The sequence below is a fragment of the Camelus bactrianus genome, chromosome X, assembly GCF_048773025.1.
Source record: "Camelus bactrianus isolate YW-2024 breed Bactrian camel chromosome X, ASM4877302v1, whole genome shotgun sequence".
Classification (NCBI taxonomy): domain Eukaryota; kingdom Metazoa; phylum Chordata; class Mammalia; order Artiodactyla; family Camelidae; genus Camelus; species Camelus bactrianus.
In genome coordinates this window covers 65,299,987-65,316,570 of record NC_133575.1, presented here as the reverse complement: position 1 = coordinate 65,316,570, position 16,584 = coordinate 65,299,987, and the positions used below count along the sequence as shown (strand labels likewise).

Here is a 16,584-nt window from a genome sequence, read left to right as displayed (position 1 = left end):
GGTCACGTTAAAAACACAAAGAGGCTAGCTTTAATCAGTACCCACTGGCCCAAGATGGCAGTATTTAAGCATTGATAAACTTAAAAGCTATAATTAAATTACATAGAGCATGTATCCTGCCTTTCTTATAAGGAAGCAGCTTTAATCTTACCAAACAGTTGATGAATTAAGAGTTGTTTATAGAAGAATTTCAGCTAATGAATGCAGAAAGACTGATAATTAAAAAGTTACCATTTTGCAACCTCTAATGAAATAAAGGATCTGGACAACAATCATCAAAGTTGTTTGGGGAATTTTACAATGAATTGATAAGGCTGACAAATCTTGAACCCACTGATCAATTTTTAAAATTATATTCCCTCTGTTTTAATACTATATGAAGTAAACAGTGTCACCTATGAAGTAATCTTGCAAAAATAATTAAAACTGAATCTAATTCATCCTCTAAAATTTATTGACTTAATGGAGATTGGGTGATTAGAACCAACATGTTAAGTTACACCACAAGGATGCAATCACCCAAATCCAGAGACTTAGAAATTCTACAGGACATAAAAAAAATTTATTCTGTATAGTACAGGGAACTAGATTAAATATTTTGTAATAACCTTTAATCAAAAAAATATGAAAAAAAATATATGTATGTATATGCATGACTGGGACATTGTGTTGTACACCAGAAATTGACACATTATAACTGACAGTACTTCAATAAAAAATAAATAAATAAAAGTTATGTTTACACACACACACAAGAATGAAATTCTACAGGATGAGTTGCACACTTTCTTAAATAAGTGGCTTGTTAAAGGGTTAGAGTGAACCTGTTAAAGACTAAAAAGATGTATCAAACAAATGCAAATATATGACTTTGGATGCTGTTTCAAACAAAATAAATATGAAAAGAACATTTTGAGACAATAAAGGGAAATTGAACATAAACTGGTTGATAATATTCAGAAACTGTTGCTTATTTGGGGGTGTTATAATTATATTGAGGATATCTTTTATCTGTCAGCATACTGAGTATTTACAGGTGAAATGATGTTATGTCCAAGATATGCTTTAAAATTAGTCCAGAGGAAAAACTCAGTGGAAAGGGCAGTGGATGAGCTTAAATTGCAGGGGCTGATAACTTTTATCCTAGGTGATAAATATGTAAAGATTCATTATATTTTTTCCAATTTTCACATTTGAAAAAAATCATAATAAATTTTAATGAACAGACATGTTCACATTCTCATATAGACCAGGAAGCCACTTTGCCTGGTACATGTGAAAAGCCAATGGAAGTATTTTAATTGAAGAAAAGTGGCTTGGTTGAGAGTTATTTTGCAATAATGGCTCTGAAATCAGATAACTTAGGTAAAAATTCTGGTTTTCTTGCTTATTAACTGAACACTCCATTGGAAAGTTACACAACCTCTCTGAATCTTGGTTTTCTCAGTGTTTTAATGGAAATAATGATGTTATTAACTTCATAGCATTATTATGAGTTATAACTAAGATAATTCATGTGATATATTAGCACAGTGCATGGTACATAATAAATGTCCAATAAAGGTTAAGTGCCTTTATTAATCTATAGTCTCAAGCTTCATTTTAAAAGAGGATAAAACTGTTTAGATCACTATTTGTAATATCATAGAATTCCAAAGTTGACTATGAACTAAGAAATTATCTGGTACTTTCAGAGAGTTTGAAACCTAAATCACCAGAAAGAAATGTCTATTAATCTGGACAGAGACTATAAAGATATCATAGGGCCTGTTTTCCCTCAGTTAGATCACTTGTTTCTCTATCTCCCCCTGAGACCTTGCATTTTATTTTAGCAAGTTATCATTTACATTTAAAAAAATGCAAAATTATAGATGGCCTTTTCTTTTTGTTGGCAGTTTCCTTTGCTGTGCAAAAGCTTTTCAGTTTGATGCAGCCCCATTTGTTTATTTGCAAATGATAAATCTGACAGAGTTAATATCTAAAATATACAAAGAACTCATATAACTCAGCATCATAAAAACAAACAATCCAATTAAAAAATGGACAGAGGAACTGAATAGACATGTTTCCAAAGACAAACAGATGGCCAACAGGCAAATATAAAGGTGTTCAACATCACTAATCATCAGGAAAATGCAAATCAAAACCACAATAAGACATCACCTCACCCCTGTCGGAATGGCTATTATCAAAAAGACAACAGATAACAAATGTTGACGATGATATGGAGAAAAGGAAGTCCTTGACCACTGTTGATGGGAATGTAAATTGGTGCAGCCACTAAGGAAAACAGTAATGGAAAACAGCCACTATGGAAAAAATGGAGATTCTTCAAAAAATTAAAAGTAGAACTACCATAAAATCCAGAAATTACACTTCTGGGTATTTGTCTCAAAAATGAAAAAAAAAACCTAATACCAAAAGATATATGCAAAAAAAAGAGACATATGCACACCAATGTTCATTGCAGCATTATTTACAATGGCTAAGATATGGAAGCAACTTAAGTGCCCATCAATAGATAAATGGATAAAGAAGATAGATGTGATGTACACACACACACACACACACACACACACACACACACACACACACACACACACACACACAGAATATTACTTAGCCATTAAAAAGAATAAAATCTTGTCACTTGCAGCAACATGAGCAAACCTAGAATTATGCTAAGTGAAATAGGTCAGAGAAAGACAAACACTGTGTAATTTCACTTATATGTAGAATCTAAAAAACAAAACAAATAAACAAACATAACCAAACAGAAACAGAGTTAAAGATTCAGAGGACAAACAGGTGGTTGCCAGAGAGGAAGGGGATAGGGAGAGGACAGAAATAGGTAAGGAAGATTAAGTGGTATAAACTTTCAGTTACAAAATAAATGAGTTCTAGGTATGAAATGTACAATATGGGGAATAAAGTCAATAATTACATAATATCTTTGTATGGTGACAGATGGTAACTAGACATATCATGGTGATTATTTTGAAATGTATAGAAATATCAAAGCACTATGGTGTACAAGAAACTAACAGTGTTGTAGACCAATTATACTTCAAAAACAAACAAACTCATAGAAAAAATTATCAAATTTGTGGTTACCGGAAGTGGACATGGGAGGAGGGGGAATTGGATGGTGGCAGTCAAAATGTATAAACTTCAGTTATAAGATAAATAAGTACTAGGGATGTAATGTATAACATGATACATGTAATTAACACTGTTGTACTTAATAAACACAGTTGTTAAGAGAGTAAATCCCAAGTTCTTATCACATAGAAAAATATTTTTCTATTTTTAATGTATTTTTGTGAGATGATAGATATTTATTAAACCTATTTTGTAATCATTTCATGATGTAAGTCAAATCATTATGCTGTACACCTTAAACTTATACAGTGCTATATGTCAATTATATTTCAATAAAACTGGAAGAAAAACTATACACAATTATTTAAAAAGAGTCTGACAATGAAGAATATAGACACATTTGTTTACAACACTTTGAACATTATAATTACTTCATACTCTAATGTAAGAATTAGTAACTATAAATGAGAACTGAGGGAACAATTATATTATATTGTTCAATTTGAGAAAACAACTTGGATCATGTGAAAACTTGAATTAAAAGAATAATATCCATTTATTATGATTATATATTTATTACTTTAAATATTTTTCAGCTTTTTTCTCAAGAGCTCAAAGTGATTTTCATATCAATTGATTTTTATTCTCTAAGCCTCTCCACCACACAGTTAACCCTCTTATCCAGCATACTACCAAACAGAATGCTTTTGATATTTATGTTAACTGGCATTTCCATTCCATTTCTTTATACAGGGTTGCAAAATGCACACAGGCAAAAATTGTCTTGACAGCAATGACCTAAAAATCTACAAGTTTAAATTAAGCTGTTTCTAACATAAAGTATAATTTTAAATTTCAAAATGAGATTGCACCAACTAATCTGCAGACAATTTTTTTTCATTGAGTAAGGAAGAAAGGTAGGATTCTAATATGCTTACAAATTTTCAGATTCCTGAATCATCAAAGAAATATACATACACTTCAATCTAGATGTATTAGGTCTATGTTATCATAAGTAAAAATTTTAAATGTGGAATTTGACAGCTCTTTAGTAACCTAAAATAATTTAATAACTATAATACTCAATTTTATAATATGCTAAATAGAATAGGGTTTACTGTGAAAAACTGTATACTTAAGAAAATGTCATCATTTTTCAGGACTTTTGAGCATCATGTAATGCATTGCACTGGCAATTACGTAGAAAATGTTAAAGCACTTCCCCATGGGTAACAAGTTTGAATGTGACTTAAACAGTCACTTGTCATTTCATTTATCCTGCTAATATTTCTGTGACATATATAAGGGGCAAGGTTCATTTGGAACTATAAAATGAAAAGAATCTAGATTTATTCCATTTGTGTAACCAGTAGTGTGTACCGAAAAAAAAATCTTACCACTCTCCTGATTTTATAAAGGTTTGTGGTCAGTATTTCTTGAATATTATCCATAAGGTCTTGATCCAGGGGTGTTGAGAATGGGATTGACTTGGTTGTTTCATGGCTGCGGCTGCAAAAAAAAAAAAAAAGTATCTGGAATTCTCATAGGCATTCAATTCATAAATGTATAAATTTCATAAATACATTCACGAAAAATAAATTATGAATAGAGACACCACAAAGATGGTCTGAAAGGCTATTTGAGGGTGAAGTGGAGAGTGAGCAATGTAGAAAGGCACATTGAAAAGCAGAAATCTGAGCTTTAAGGGTAGTAAATTAAAGTCATTCAGGGAATTTCTATTTTTCTCAATATTTTAAAGTATACTTGTATATCTAGACTAGTAGATATATAAGCAAAAATATTTCAAAGGACAGTTCTGTTTGTGAGTACTAAAATCTGTATAATCCATACAACTGTATACTCTATATACAACCAAATATGTATACAGTATTGATAATACTTCCTCAATATGGGTTTAATAAAGATATAACTTGAATATCCGTTAAAATTTAACTTAAAGTATTTATTTATTCATTATGCAAGGAAAATGGAAAATCAATTTAACTATGATGACTGGGACCAGGCATCAGAATTATGCTGTTTCATACTAGCATTTCAAATGGATTTTGAGATTTTTCTCTTTTTTTCCCATTTTAAGCATTTTTAGATGTACAGTTAATTAGTATTAAACATATTCAGTTTTCTGCAACCATCACCAACATCCATCATTAGAAATCTATAATCTTCTCCAACTGAACCTGTGTACCCATTAAACAATAACTCCTGATTTCTACCTTCGCCTACCCCTGGAAACCGCCATTCTACCTTCTGTCTATGAATTTTCCTATTTTAGGTATCTCATATAAGTGGAATCATACAGTATTTGTCTTTTTTGTAGCTAGCTTATTTCACTTAGCACGGTGTTTTTGAGGTTCATCCATGTTGTAGTGTTAAAATTTCTTTCCCTTTTAAGGTTGAATAATATTCTACTGTATATATATACACCACATATTTTTATCCATTCATCTGTCAGTGGCTACTTATGTCACTTCCACATTTCATCTACTGTAAATAATGCTGCTATGAACAAGGATGTACAAATATCTGTTCAAGTCTCTGCTTTTACTTCTTTTGGGTAAAGGCCCAGAAGTGGAATTGCTAGGTCACATGGTAACTCTACATTTAATTTTTTTTTGAGGAATCATTGTATCATCTTCCACAGTTGGTGCACCATTTTACATCCACAACAGGAAAGTACAAGAGCTTCAGTGTCAGCACAATCTTGTCAACACTTGCTATTTTCTGTTTGTTTTTTTTTTAAATAATGGCCATCCTAATGGGCATGAAGTAGCTTTGAGGTTTTTCTTAAGTATGCTACCACTTAACAATAATTGAATTGATTTTTATTATATATATACAATCTTACAACAATATTTTTATGATAATTATCCAATTAAAGCTTTATTCTCCATCTAAATTCTAAAACATATTATCATCATTAAAGGCTTATAAATTCCTAAATATTTAGCATACTTATTTTCCTAATATTAATGCCAGATTTATATTGTTAAATCAAAGGGAAATTTCAATATTTCTATGGTCATTTCAGACAATGATGAGAGCCAATTTGTGTGATTTAGATAAAATGGAATTCACATTTAGGATCCTGAATTAACCAGAATTACTATATATATACTTATCAAACACATAAAATTTACACTTAGCCCTTAATTGTGTTTTTATTATATATACTTGACTTAAAAATATATTAATGTTCCTATATATGGCCAAAGCCTAATCTATTCAAGAATTTACAGCATAAAATTGTTACTCATCTATCTTTCCTTCTCCATAGCTAGCCTAGTCCTGCCTAATACAGAAGATCCAGCTGAGATAATAGCAGAAGTCCTTTGTGGTAGAAAATACTTCAGTAGGTCGACCGGTGCAGTTCACTTTTAAAAAACAAGTAAGAAACTCAACAATGAAAACAAGTATGTTCTAATTAATAATCTCTTAAAACACAAATTAGTTTGTAATATATTTTGATATCCTACTTCAGTGCTTATTTGGGAACTTATTCTTCTGTTTTGTTTTGTTTTTTATTTGTTTCTTTTCTATTGAAGTATAGTTGATTTATTATGTTATATTAATTTCAGATGTACAACATGATTCAATATTTTTACACATTATACTCCAATAAAAGTCATTACAAAATAGTGGCTATAATTCCCTGTACTGTACAGCATATCTTGTTGCTTATCTATTTTATACATAGTAGTTTATATCTCTTAATCCCATACTCTTATCTTGCCCCTTTTCCCTTCCCTCTCATAACATCACATAATCCAGCCATTCCACTCCTGGGTATATATCTAGAAAAAATGAAAACACTAATTCAAAAAGATACGTGCACCTCCAATGTTCATAGTAGCATTATTTACAATAGCCATGATATGGAAGCAACCCAAGTGACCCTCAACAGGTAAATGGCTAAAAAAGATGTGGCATGTATATACATATGTAATGGAATATTATCCATTAAAAATAATGAAATTCTGCCATTTGCAGCAATGTGAATGGAACTAGAGAATATTATGCTTAGTGAAATAAGTCAAGCAGACTAAGACAAATACTGTTTGCTAACATATTCTTGAGAAGCCATCCCTTAATTTCAGTCAATTGTTTAGAACCCAAAGGATTCCCATTCTTATACTGTGGAGTTTGGATTTTTTTTTTTTTACCTTGAGTTCTGTTTTGCTTTTGCTTTTGACAATTTCCTTCCCTTGATACCTTTACAGTTTTCTTCTGATTATAAAATATATTTGGTGTATTATGTATACACACCAAAAATGTATAAAATACAAAGAATAATATAAAAATCAAATAATGTAATTACTTAGCTCTTGGTCTATGCATTTCTAGGATATTTATGCACATATACAGATACAGGTATAAATTAAATTTTCTACAGAAAATGATCATGTGATATTTTCTATTTTTCAGGCTTCTTATTCTAATCAACACTGTACCCTGGATATAGTTCTATGTCAATACATTCATGTATATCTAAGGCCTGCATTGTGTTCTAGTCAATTCAACAAGAGCTAAATTTTGAGGCCTCAACCTCTGAATACGGAATAGAGAAATGAGCCCTCTAGTGGTGAAATATATCTCTATCAAATCAAGCACTGGCTGGTTGAAAATGATGAGTCCAATGATAAGTAAGTTAATCCTTTTGTCCTGGGCTAAATACGTAACTACAGTTACTTCATACCAGTTAAAATGAATTATGCTTGAAGAATTTTTTTAATTTTATAAAATTTTAATCAAAACAAACCCCCCCTAAGAAAATTTCATGATGCAGGAAAAGACAAATTCCTATTCAAACACCAAATTTAGTAAATTATTATTTATAATAATATTATTTTCTTCCTTAATTACATTCCCTTCCTTATATTTTCTCTCTTTAAAGATCTATCTACTCTCTCCTAACAATTGCCTAAAGACATACAGCAAGGACATCTCCAAATTATATATATTTTTCTCTATTGATATTCCCCAGCAAAAGAAAAAAGAAAAGCTAAATACCTTTTAACACTCAGGTCAGTGCTCAATCAACAAAAGTTAATGATAAATTATTTTACCTAAAAAGAGTGTTTAAATCAAATAAAAATACAAACATGTACTTCTTGGAAGATAGATAACATTTTTAAACTTTCAGAAGCTAAAGTTTCATAGATAGAATTTATCTCATAAAGCCTTGTTCAACACTCCATTCTAAACAATGCAGCCTGTGGTACTCAAACAAACATTCTCAATTTTATCTGAGCTCTTCTTCATATTTTTTCAGGAGGCAATGTGATGAAAGACAAACTGTGCTTTAAATGGAAGGAACTTTGAATAATCCTGTAGTTTTTCTGTGATATCTCATTAAACAAATTAAAACACACACACATGCACAAGCACATGCACACATACACACACATACACACTTACAGCAAAGATGTACTAGATGGTGTGTGTATTAACTGGCCTGCTTCAGCTAGCTCAATGGCATGTTTTCTTTCAAGCTTTTCATAAAGAAGCACAATGCTTGATTTGGGCTGGTCATATTCTCTGAGCAAAATCTTCTGCAAATACATGCTATTGAAATACTCCAGTCTGCTCAAGAAGCAAATAAAGTAAAAATTCCAGGAAATTACTGCCAATTTTTAGTACTTTTACACTCTAGTGAGAAGGTCCCAGGACTGCCTACTACAAATGTACTTTGTTTAAATGAAAATTTTAATCTATTTTGTAAAGAGAAAAATACATATGAGAAATTCTTACTTAATTATAAATATGTCTTTATGAGGAAATTGAAGGTTTTTGTTTAACCCACTAGTACCAACCAAGCCAAGGGAAACAGCCTATAAAGCTTTTCATCAAAGACTGAAATACTGGCCAAGCAGAGTCTAAATTTCAGAGAAGGCCATGAAAGAAAAGGGCTTATACAGTTTATTTCAATGGATGGGAAAAAGAATGGAACACCTTTGTTAAATGTTGACTAGGGAACCTGAATTTAAACTCACACAATAAACCCACAAAATGAAAAATAAATCATGTTAAACCACAGTTTCACAAAACCTGAGTGAAAATGTCCAACTAAATATAGATTTATGGTCAATACATTCATATTTTTAAAAATACTTATACCATAATCTTAAAGACTTTATTGAGGTTTACTTCTTTTTCAAATATTTATATATTAAAAGGCACTTATTGATGTTTCAGGAGTCTAAGGCCACGTTGACTCTAGGCTCAAGCTGTTAACCTGAAATTTGCTCAGGAAGATAATAGGTGGCAGTACCCAGCTTAGAAAAACAAAACTGTAAAAAGTTAAATATCAATTTTTACCTATGAAAAATATTGGACCCAGAAACTTATGGGAGTTGGTAGAGATGCTATTTTAGAGGAGGGGGAGATTTGTATAGACTAGGTAAGAGCAAAGGGAAGAAAAAGGAAAGGAGATGACCTAAATCTGTGTAACCATGAAGTTTTCAAGGTCTGTGTGTGTTTAACTTGTCCACAGAAAAAAATCACTGCATAAAACCACACAGAACATATCTAAACAGAAAGTCAGGTGATTAGCTCAAAATTTTATTGTAAAAAAATTTAATTGTTTGTCTGTTTGATATCTCAAGAAGGACAAGTCAGTAAGTATAAATTATCCCATTCATGGTTTATATTACTTCTGTATGATCAAAAAGAGTCATCAAAATCAAACATGAAAAAGACTTATTTTTGTTTGATCCTTTGCATTTATAAGGAGGGTAAAAGAATCTATTCTTTATTTATCAGAGTTTAAAATAAACCTGCTTTGGGAGTGACCACTGTCATAAGTTCTCTTGATTCTCTAACCTTAACATTGTCTTAGGAGACACCTCTCCTGGAAGGTTAATATAAAAGGATCTCTACAAAGTATCAGTCTTACCAATTCTGCCAAGTGTTTGCTCCTAAAATCCTATCTGTTTTTTCACACAGCCCCTGCAAGGAATCTAGGTTGAAGCAGCAGATTTTAATATGTGTTGCTACAAGGGCACTTGAAGTATATCATAATTTAGAATAGTTCAAACATTTGGATTTAAAATCTGGGACTAGATTTAATATCAGAATTTAAAATATGCCTTTTAAAATTCATTGTCATTCATTTATTTATTAAAAATATTTATTGAGTACATATTATTTGGAAGGACGTTTTTTAAGTGCTGCAGTTATAGAACTTAAAAATTCAGACAAGGTCTCTGTCCTCATGCCACTTATATTTTAGTTGGAAAGAAACATACAATAAGAATAAAGATATATTTTATATGAATTATAATTTAAAATTAAAAAATAAAACATTTAATAAACAAGATAAGATATTAAAATATCAGAGATTTATATGTTATTTAGAGAATTACCGTACATTGATATAACAGAGAATGATTGAGTAATGAGGGAAGAACTCTTTGAGAAAATGAAATTTAAGCTAAGGCTTAAATGACAAAAAGGCACACAAAAATCAGGTAGAAGAGCATCCCAGGCAGAGGGAACACTATGCAAAGGCTTTAAGTTAGAAATGTGCTGAACTTAATTTGTTAGACAGAAGGGAAAGACAGCATGGCTATGTTGTAGTATATGGCAGAGAGAATAGTATGAGATGAGGTGAGAAAGCCAGATTTGTAAAATGAGGTAAGTAGTTTGGATACCTTTTAAGTGACAAGCTATTAGAAGCTTTAATTAGTATAGTAACAAGATCTGATATAAAATCCTTTTTTATGGAACTGTACATAATACCCCCTCCCAAAAATGGATGGTCTGAGAATTTTATGCACACTGTTTAGTTTTGGGGTCTGGCCTTACTGTCAATCACGTCTCTCACTATAAAAAGAAAGATCTCTGTCTTTGTTTCCTAGCTGTCATCTTTTTCACAACATGTGGATAAATATATCTCAACTATTCCCAACAGAAACATACAGAAATATATACAGGCTTATTTTCATTTTTCTACACATGTATACAAGCATATTTTTGGCAAATCCTCACTTGTCTTTCCAGTAATATTGCCCCCAGTGTCCTGATATGTCTTCTATGCCAGCCAGCAAGTGATCAAAGAACTGAAATATAAAAGAAAGTCTAAATATATAGCATATATAAGGAACTTGGTCAATTACTACCAAATATAATGATCCATCAAAAGCACCTTGAAAATTATTGATTTCATCTGACTTGCTTACTTTTTAATCCCAAACGTTTTGTAGGGTAAGGATAAAAAGGAGACTCTACAATTGTATGTGAGGATGTCTGCAGTAATTCTAATACAAGCATTAAAGACATTCTATTTATAATTGCTAAAATAAATAACAAGGTCCTACTGTATAGCATGGGGAACTATATTCAATATCTTATAATAGCCTATAATAATAAAGAATATGAAAAGGAATATATATGTATAACAGAATCACTATGCTGTACACCAGAAATTAACACAACATTGTAAACTGAATATACTTCAATTACCTAAATAAATAAATAGATAAATAAATACAGTGGTTAAATGACAAAATAAAATAAAGTTGAAAATGCACATGTCAATCAGTATCATATGATAGATTCACTTATCTATCAAAAATATGGGCTTGGTAAAGTGATGTAAATAAAAGATTTAAAAAGCATGGCCCCCATCCTTGAAGAATATAGAACCAAACTGAAGAGGCAAAACTTAAAGAAATGGACAGAGATTAAAGCATGTGCATGATAATAGAGTTCAAAATGAAACAGGGGTATATAAGGAAAAAAAAAACAAATCATTGCTTGTAATGGGAATATCATGAATAAAATGAATGGGAATATGGGGACCAAGATGGTAGAGTAGAGAGAGTCACACATTGCCCTCTCCCAAAAATACACCAAGAATTACATCTACAAACCCACTGAATCACATAGAACACCTACTGAACTCTGGAAGAGTGTCTCTTACTTCAAAATACAGGAGGATTCTCACAAAATCCAGTGAGAGAAAACAAAAGAAAAAGAAAAGAAAAGAAAAAAATTGGTGTAGAATGGGTCTTGCAGGAAGGGAGTGGCATAGAAAGAAAGGCACCCTTATACTGGGATGCCCACTCTCCAGCCAGGAAGTCAGAGAAGAAAGAAGCAGAGCTTCTGAGGCTCAGAGGAATAAGTCACAGCCACTTGGTGGACAGAACTAAGGGAAACTAAAATGGAGGGTCCCTGCAATCACCAGCCTAGATGTGAGTCAGCAGGGACAAGCCAAGATGGGCTGCTGGAGAGCAGTGAGGAGCCCAGGCAGAGGCAGCCTCAGGGGATTGGAGGGCAGTATGTGCTCTGATCAGGGCTGTGTGCAGAACAGAACAGTCTGGGACCCCAATAAAAAAAAGCACCGCTGCTGTTGTGCATAGTGGGGAGGGGCACAATGCAGCCATGCCATAGCAACTTTCTCCCCTGGGCTCCACCGTTGGTGTGCTATTGTGAGAAGAGAGGTGAGGCTTGGTCATAGCCATCACTTCTGCATGGAGGTGGGGCTGAAAGCTGAATCCATACCCAGTGGTCCTGCAACTTCACAGGTGGGACTGAGATTTGTTTACAAACCCAGGCATAGAGGGTAGATTTGCTCTCTCTGGATGCTTGGTGGACTCATGCCTCTGGGATGAACAGGCAGAGTGTGGAGTTCTAGTACACAGTGCAGATGAGTATGGGTATATACAACAGGCTGGCATATCACATGCAGAGATGGGGCTGCAGTCTGCACTGACCCTGTGGTGAACCATGCTTTCAGGTCTGTGACTGCATGCTCCCTACTGTGGGACATCAGGACTGAGATTGGCAGACCTGCACTGGTGGCTCCTGGAACGCAGAACCTGGGGAACACCAGAGCAGGTGGCTGACATTCCCACAGGTAAGGCAGGGATAAATGCATTATCAACAACAACAAAAAAAAGCCCACATAACAGTGACAGACAACACCACAGAGGGCATCCTCACTCAGTGGACATCTCTTGTGGAGTATATTCAGAGACTCTTCTTCTCAGCTGAAGTGCTCCAACCCTGCCTACCACACACCACAACTCAGAAATGGGTCTAGAAGACTATATTCCAGCAACAGGGGAGCAGACCAGGCCCTTGTCAAGGCTGTGACAACCACAGAACAAAAAAGGAGGCCCTGTTTGACAACAGGGCAGACTCTGATCACCACTGCACCAACTACACCCCTAATCAAAGGGATAATAGCCAACACACATAGAAGAAAGATATAGCAGCCATCTATACTAAGAACAGCCCTCACTACAAAACTACTAGAGGTACAGTCTATACAAGAACACTCCCACTTTAAATACAAGAAAACAAACAAAAAATAAACAAGCCTTTCAACTGAAACCCCTAAATCCATAGAGCCAGAGAAATATAAGTAAAATGAAGAAGCAGAGGAATTATTCCCGATTAAAAGAATAAGAAAAATCCCCTGAAAGAATGATCAATGAAATAGACTTCGATAGTCTACTAGATCATGACTTCAAAAAGGGAGTGATAAAAGCACTGAAGGAATGAAAAGAGACAAAGAATACTTTAAAAAGAAAATTTAAACTATAAAGAGCAGCCAGTTAAAAACAGAAAACACAATGGCTGAGATAAGAGCCAAGGTAAAGACAGTCAAATGCAGACTAGGCAATGCAGAGGAACGAATAAGTGACCTAGAAGACAGGACAACAGAAGTCACCCAATCAGAACAGCAGACAGAAAAGCAAATCAAAACGTATGAAAGCAATATGAGGGACCTATGGATTAATATAAAGTGTGCCAATCTACACATAATAGGGGTTCCAGAAGGGGAAGAAAGAACAAAGGGGATTGAAAAGCTATTTGAAGAAATCATGACTGAAAACTTCCAAAACCTAGAGAAAGAATCAAGTATCCAAGTACAGGAAGCACAGAGGGTCCCCAAAAAGAAGACCCAAATATTCCTACACAAAGACATCATAATTAAGATGACCAAGGTTAAAGATAAAGAAAAAATTCTAAAGGCAGCAAGAGAAAAAAAAAAGAGTTAGTTACAAGGGAACACCCATAAGGCTTTCAGCTTATTTCTCTACACAAACAACACTGGCCATTAGAGAGTGACAAGATATGTTCAAAGTCCTGACTGATAAAAAGCTGCAACAAAGGATTCTCTATCTGGCAAGACTATCTTTTAGACTAGAAGGAGAGAGAAAGAATTTTGCAGATAAGAAAAAACTAAAAGAATTCAGCAATACAACACCTATGCTAAAAGGAATATTGAAGGGTCTACTCTAAATAGAAAAGAAGCAGGAAGCTATAGAAATGATAAAGCTATAATTGTAATTGTGATAACTACAAGGAGTTGCAAGAGGATAAACATGAACATGCAAAAAATAAATAAATAAATAAATAAATAAATAAATAAATAAATAAATAAATAAATAAATAAAAAGAACATCCAAATCACAAAAGGTGGGAGAGGGGAGCAAGAAAATATTCCTTCCTTCCTTCCTTTCTTTCTTTCTTTCTTTCTTTCTTTCTTTCTTTCTTTCTTTCTTTCTTTCTTTCTTTCTTTCTTTCTTTCTTCTTTCTTTCTTTCCTTCTTCTTAGGATGTGTTTGAGCCTACATAGGGCTACCAGTCTAAAGCAAACAGATATAGTATGGGGCTAACATAATTGAAAAACGGTAACCACGAATCACAAGCATATAATACAGTCACAAAAACCAAAAAGAAACCAAGATAATAAGAAAGAAAATTATCAACAACAAAAAGAAAAACAAAAAGAAAAAGAAACAAAGAAGAAATATCAAATCAACTGGAAAACAAAGTTCAAAATGGCAAAAAGCACACATTTATCAATAATTATCATAAATGTCAATGGACTAAATGCTCCAATCAAAAGACATAAAGTGGCTGACTGGTTAACAAAACAAAAGTCTAAAAAAGCTTCTTACAAGAGACCAGCTTTAGAGTGAAGGACACCCATGGATTCAAAGTGAGAGTATGAAGAAAGATATTTCATGAAAATGAAAATGACAAGAAATCAGGAGCAGCCATACTTATATCAGACAAAACAGACACTAAAACAAAAGCCATAAAGATAACGAAGGATGCTATACAATGATCAAAGGGGCATTACAAGATGAGGACATTATACTCATTAACATATATGCACCTAATATAGGAGCACCTAAATACATAAAACAAATACTAACAGACATAGAGGAAGAAACTGATGGGAAGGCAATAATACTAGCAGACTTTAACAACCTCGTAACATCATTGGACAGGTCTTTTGACAAAAAATCAATAAGGCAAAGGAGAAACCAAATGACACAACAGAACAGTTGGATGTGCTTGATATTTTTAGGACATTATATCCCCAAAACATAGAATACATATTTTTTTAAGTGCTTATGTAACATTCTCTAGGAAAGACCACATATGTGGGAACAAAAGAAGCCTCAACAAATTTAAGCGGACAGAAATAATTTCAACCATCTTCTCTGACCATAATGACATGAAACTAGAAATCAACAACAGAAAAATAAATGAGAAAATAAAAGAGCATGGATACTTAAGAACATTCTACTAAAAAAACCAATGGGTCAATGATGAAATCAAAGAAGAAATTTAAAAAATACCTTGAGACAAATGATAATGAAAACACAGCCAAACAAAATCTATGGGATGCAGCAAAAGCAGTCCTAAGAGGGAAGTTCATAGCAATAGAAGCCTTCTTCAAAAAACAAGAACAATCTGAAATAAACAATCTCATCTACCACCTAAAATAATTAGAAAAAGAAAAATAAAAACTAAAGTCAGTAGAAGGAAAGAAATAACAAAGATCAGGGATGAAATAAATAAATTAGAGATTTAAAAATAAACATACAAAATCAACAAAACCAGGAAGTGGTTTTTTGAATGATTAAAAAAAAAAAAAAGACAAACCCCTGACTAGGCTCAACTAGAAGAAAAGAGAGAGGACAAAGCAAAACAAAAGAAGAAATGAAATGGAGCGATTACAACCAACACCACAAAAATACAGAAAATCATAAAAGAATACTATGAACAACTATATGGAAAAAAATTGGACAACTTTGAAGAAATGGACAAGTTTCTAGAAACATACAGTCTACCAAAACTGAATCAAGAAGAAATAGATCATTTGAAAAGACCAATCACTAGAAGTGAAATGGAATCAATAATAAAAAAAACCTCCCTGCAACAAAAGTCCAGGACCAGATGCCTTCACTGGGGAATTCTCTCAATCATACCAAGAAGAACTCATACAATCCTTTTCAAACTCTTCCAGAGGGTTGAAGAGGAGGGAATACTCCCAAACTCACTCTATGAAGCCATGATTACCCTGATATCAAAGCCAGACAAAGACACTACCAAAAAAGAAAGCCATAGGCCAATATCATTGATTAATATAGATGCAAAAATCCTCAACAAAATATTAGCAAACAGAATCCAACAACACATAAAAAAGATCATACAC

The 16,584-nt window shown here is 32.9% G+C and overlaps 1 protein-coding gene across 1 annotated transcript in view; it reads right to left on the bottom strand.

Annotated features, from left to right (window-relative positions):
• Positions 1–8,534: 8,534 nt before the first annotated feature.
• LOC105064758 (sodium/hydrogen exchanger 2-like) overlaps positions 8,535–16,584 on the bottom strand; it is a 58,231-nt gene continuing 50,181 nt past the window's right edge. Inside the window, exons 7-8 of the mRNA XM_010949757.2 lie at positions 11,110–11,180; positions 8,535–8,703 (exon numbers count right to left, since the gene is read on the bottom strand). Coding sequence (XP_010948059.2) covers positions 8,535–8,703; positions 11,110–11,180 — 240 coding nt within the window. The remainder of the gene's footprint in view (positions 8,704–11,109; positions 11,181–16,584) is intronic.